The 5452-nt window shown below is 43.3% G+C and overlaps 1 protein-coding gene across 1 annotated transcript in view; it reads left to right on the forward strand.

Annotated features, from left to right (window-relative positions):
- Positions 1–4347: 4347 nt before the first annotated feature.
- The window catches only part of DTWD2 (DTW domain containing 2), a gene marked incomplete at its 5' end in the record, with an annotated part of 93599 nt that continues 92494 nt past the window's right edge, over positions 4348–5452 (forward strand). The window contains one exon of the mRNA XM_026083551.1: positions 4348–4435. Coding sequence (XP_025939336.1) covers positions 4348–4435 — 88 coding nt within the window. The remainder of the gene's footprint in view (positions 4436–5452) is intronic.

Consider the following 5452-nt stretch of genomic DNA (forward strand, 5'->3'; position numbering starts at 1 on the left):
TCCAGTTCTGTGCTCCCCAGTACAAGAGGGATGTGGCACTACTGCAGCAAGTCCAGCAAAGGGCTACAAAGATGATTAGGGGACTGGAGCATCTCTCTTATGAGGAAAGGCTGAGAGAGCTTGGCCTGTTTAGCTTGGAGAAGAGAAGGCTGAGAGGAGATCTTATTAATGTATACAAGTATCTGAAGGGAAGGTGTCAAGAGGATGGGACCAGAATCTTTTCAGTGGTGCCCAGCGACAGGACGCGAGGCAACGGGCACAAACTGAAACACAGACGCTTCCATCTGAACATGAGAAAAAAAATTTCACTGTGAGGGTGACAGAGCACTGGCACAGGTTGCCCAGAGAGGTAGTGGAGTCTCCTTCTCTGGAGATATTCAAAAGCTGCCTGGACGCGATCCTGTGCAATGTGCTCTAGGTGACCCTGCTTGAGCAGGGGGGTTGGACTAGATGATCTCCAGAGGTCCCTTCCAACCTCAACCATTCTGTGATTCTAAGTACATTTAGGCTTGAACAACATATCCGCTTGAGCTTCATGGGATTTGACTGGAGACAGCCTGCAGTGGTATTGCATAACGCTTGCTCTGCTGCCAATATTCAAGAGTTTCTGAGTTGAAATAGGGGAGGAAAACCATTTTTCATTCAAATCATTATTTTCTTGAGAAATCAAGATGTGGATGTTTGTTGAAAGTTCTGGCTGGGAGAACGGACAGATAATCCACCATTAAAAGTGACTTATTGGGCACAGATGCCTGCAAAACCACTGACATCACCCCACTGAATTCAGACCACTGAATGCCAAGCACAGGTAAATTATAAATAGCCATGTGACCACTGCAGAATTTATAAAATTGCTTCAAAGAAGCTATCTTTCTGCCTAATTGGCATAATTTAAAGTAATGAACATAACCAAAATACTCAAAAGCTGTCTCTTCAATAATAAAATTATGCTTTCAAAAATATATTTAATCACTTCATGACTGTTCTTTTTTTCCAATAAATTGTGTGCTTGTGGCAACGTACTGGGCATCATTATCAAATGAAATAGAATGTATCTGCTGGTGTAACTGCATCTATGCAGTTCTGACTTTGGGCTTTGCAGGTATATCTGTGTTAGGTAAAATGTATTCCCAGGTGATAAATGATGCTTGCAGAATTCTGCAGATTGGTTGCAGACCAGTCTTTAGGCTCCTAAATGTTTCTCTCTTTTAAAAATGGCACTAAACTCTCAGTCACTAATACTAAGCTGAGAGATATTTAAAAAGCAAAGCTGTTGTCTATATTGATGTTCATCCTGCTCCAAAGCCTTCAGGTTTCTTAGAAGAAAAATACTACAGTATTATACAACCTTTATATAACTTAGTTGAAATTAGTTCCAATGCAGCCTCACAAAAAATTTTTAGTGATAAAAGACCGAGTGAAGAATTATGGCTCTACTTGTAACACTGATTATTGTGTACACTACTACCTTTTCAAAATGGGAGGTGATTTTCCCTAAGAGAAAGGCAGAAAGAGGAAAAACACTTCCTCATATTTACAGCATGTGAAAACATGCACACTGACAGTTTTTGGGATGTAGCAGTCACCTAGTAAAGCCGCACCCTCATTTATTTCATAGTAACTCATTTGTGTAGTTATAATCTAAACAGAAAATAAAAGTGCCTACGCTAGAGCTAGTGTGAAACAGCTGGGATTCAATAGTTATTTCAAGCTATTTCCTCACTTAAAAATAGCTCTTAGCAGCTTTTCCTTATGCAGTATCTCCAGGCCGATGGGGAAAAAAAGCTTGAATTGATGAATATTACTATCTCCCAAATGCTGTGATTTTGAGAGGATAACTACGTTTTGGAAAGTGTATCTTCCCTTGGCACATGTTGTAGAAAAGAGGAGCTAAAAAGCAACAGTCCACTCTGTAGAGAGATTTTCATCAGCCAGAATAAAGGAAGAATCACTGCTGCACGGCATTTTGGACGTGACTGCATGAATTTCAGTTATTATGTCAACAGAAGGAAATGCAGATGAAGATTAAGCAACAAACAGGATGTTTTTCTTGCTGCATGCTGCCATAGTTTATGTAAAGGACATTTCAAACCACATAATAGTGACTAAAATATCTGTAATGAATTCTGTGTTTTTCAAGTCACTTGCTATCAGTTGTTGAAAAGTAGTAAGTTAGCTTGAATGATAGAAAAATCCAAAGACTTCAAACAGAAGTGGCAATATCTGAAGCCCACTTAGGTACTGAGTCATGACTTTAAAGAAATATAATATATGAACAGATTAGGAAACAACATTATACATAGCTGTTACACTGTTGCTTACCATGCAATCAACTTTCCCTACTGCATGGACAAATCCTTTTTGCTGTTTTTCTTTTGTATGTGTAATCCTTAACTGCCCAGGCAAACAAATAGAATATGACAGCTTGTTCCCAGCTTTAAGTTGTAACTCATTTATAGCATGGCACATTTTTGAACAGGGGCAGTCCCAGGCTCAGCTTTTGCTCTTAAGCCTCACAAAATCTCTGTGCATGTGGAAAACCACAGCACTGCCTGGAGCGATAGTCATGAAGGCAAGGAAGTCCTTTGTGGGTGGTTGGAGCTGTATTATTCTGACCGGCTACCTTGCCCGGTAAACCAATCCTTTTTGCTTCAAAAAGGCCTGCTTCAGGAAACAAGTGGGCTGGCAAACCAGGTCAGYGCATGCTTGAGTCAAACAGAAACAAAGCTCTTCCCCCAAACTCACCAGTTCCTGGTTTTGAGTTCATGTACCTATCCTATTGTCACCCATGGTGGCATTTACCAGCGTTGCTTATGACAGTCCGTAATTAAATTTGGAAATCATACTATACAGCTTTCTAAATGTGTATGGAGGCTTCCGTTCACAAAATGTTCCCTGCTGAGGTGGTGCTTTGCTAATATCATTTTTCTGTACAAACAGCAACTGTTTTCTGTTGTGAGGAAGTGTGGCAGAAAGATGAGAGACTCAACAAAAAGATCATCTATTCTTCTTCCCTGCAGCATGACAGTCTTTGTATGACTATCTCCTAGCTCACCTGTTGCCAAATTTGTTTCCACTTGTGCCTCCACTTCCCATTCCAGAGCACCTGGATTTGGTTCACAGTCCTCATGCTAGTACAAGCTACTGAAATCTCCTTGAGCTGCGGTCCCTGGGAGTTCCCCAGGCTTGCTGGTGGTGTGCTCAGATAGCAGCTTAGCCAGTGAATCATGCCTTCTCAGCTCCCAGCTTTGACCCTACTTTTACAGCCTGCGCCTCGTGCTGACACTGGTGGTCCTGCAGTGATCCTGTTCAACTTAAATTCATCCATCCAACTTAAATTGTTTTTTTATAAGGTAGGTTTTTGCATTAATTTCTTGAATGTATGGCCAACCATGGGAGTGGACAGGAAAGAACTACAATAGCCCTGAATCTGACTCTTAGCTGCCATGGCAGCACACCCTATATGAGGCTATAGCTTTTGCAACAAAAATCATAAACTCAACAGGATTTCAAATGAATATGTTAGTATTTGAAACCATGAGTGAAGCCTGGGAGTAGAAAGTAGTACTTTGCCTTAAACTGGCTAAAGCCACTGGGGAACTACACTCATCATTTAAATACCTTTGCTTGAGAACTGCTGTCTTAACAGCTTCTTCACATTTCTAAAACATATATTAAATTTGAACTTCAGAGAGGGGATTTTTCTGGGTACACCACCAGTTACAGCAAGAAATTTAAGTTGTTCTTACTTAGTAAAGGCAAAGCCTAGAATAAAGAGAAATGATTTAGGTAAGAATGCAGAAGAGATTGGAAATGTAGAAGAATGGTACTTTCCGTAAAATTTAATGGACTTTCCATACTACAGTGAGTCTACAGCTAGTCACTAAACATGTGATCATGCATGATCCCCAAAAAAGGGAACAATGCAGTACATTAGAGAGTATTAAGTGCAAATAAGAAGCCCCCAGTCATGCCACCACTTAGGCCAGTAAGTTTACAAATTGCAGAACATTGGCCCAAAGCCGTTACTGTGGAGTTCCTCAGGTCTCTAACATGGGGGGCAGGTGTTAATTTGGATTTAAATATGAACATCAAATACTCAAGCTAATTCTGCATTAAATTGGTAGTGTGGACATATGTACCTATTAGCCTGAAGAACAGATTATTGAGATCGGTCATAAAGTCGTTTATATTTTGCCTTGTATTTAGCACTGAGGGTTTTCTCTTAAACTTGCTCTGTTGTTTAAGACTCTCTGGCTTGGAAATCATGCTTCCAGTTTTTTAAAATGAACATCTGGTTTCAGATTTTCTGGCCTGCAGTGAGAGGAGTTGCTGGTTTCTGTTGAGTCCTGGAACAACATGCGGAGAGCAGACATGGCTCTATTCCAGRAGAAGCTAAGGCTGGGCTGGTTTTTGATCCCTGCTACTTCTGTTGGTAGGCCAAGACAGCAATGCTTTGAAAACCAGGAATCCTCTAACTTCCAGCCTACATTTATTCACAGGCCATTTATGCTCATTTGAACCTGTGGCAACATTTTCCTTTGGCGTAAACTGTTCACTTTCCTCTTTAGATTTTTATATAGAGAGAATATTTAGCTACAGCTACAAAATCACAGTGGAAAAATATGAAAACTAAAAGCAAAACCATCCTCATGTTTTATATGTATCTACTACCGACAGGTCTGAGCTACATCAGAAGGCTCTAAAGATCATAAATATGTACGTACACACAATATACTTTATTTTGGATGCAGAACTGATAACATCACAACTGCCCAACCTATCTGCAGTTACTAATTTCAGGAGATGTTCCCTTGTGTAGAAATTCACTAGTTGATTATTTCAGCTGATTTCTAGTAGGGGAACTGCAGTGACCTAGGAGCTGAATTCTGTTTTACTAGGCAATAGACTCTCTCCGTATTCTGTTTACTATTATATCTGGTTTACTAAGCTGAATATAGCCTGTATCTAAAGCCTGGGCTGCATCTACAGTTTCTTTGACTTAAGTGCAGGCACTGCTGACGGTGGAAAACTCGGGCCGGGCCGGGCCGGGCCGGGCCGCCTGCGAGCGCGGCGCACCAACGGCTCCCCCTACCTGCCGGCCACGGCACGCCCCCGCCAACGGTGGCACAAACACCGCGCCCCCATAGGCGGGACGGAGCCCCCCGCGCTCTGATTGGTTGGGCGCCCACGAGGGGCGGTCCCACATGGAGGGGCGGGCGTTTTCCAGCGCGAGCGCGCCGCCGCGCGGGTGGTTTCTCTTGCCTCCGGGCGCCCCCTGGCGGCGGCGGCCCTGCTGCTACGGGCCGGCATGGAGCGGGGCGCCCTGGCAGGCGGGAGCGCGGCGGCGGAGGTCGCGGGCCCGGCACCGACCGCTGCCCTGGCGGAGGAGGAGGAGCGCGAAAGCTGCGCGGGCCTGTGGGAGCTGCCGGTGGAGCGCTGCGAGAGGCGG

Source organism: Apteryx rowi, unplaced genomic scaffold (genome assembly GCF_003343035.1).
Source record: "Apteryx rowi isolate R43461 unplaced genomic scaffold, aptRow1 scaffold_609, whole genome shotgun sequence".
Taxonomy (NCBI): domain Eukaryota; kingdom Metazoa; phylum Chordata; class Aves; order Apterygiformes; family Apterygidae; genus Apteryx; species Apteryx rowi.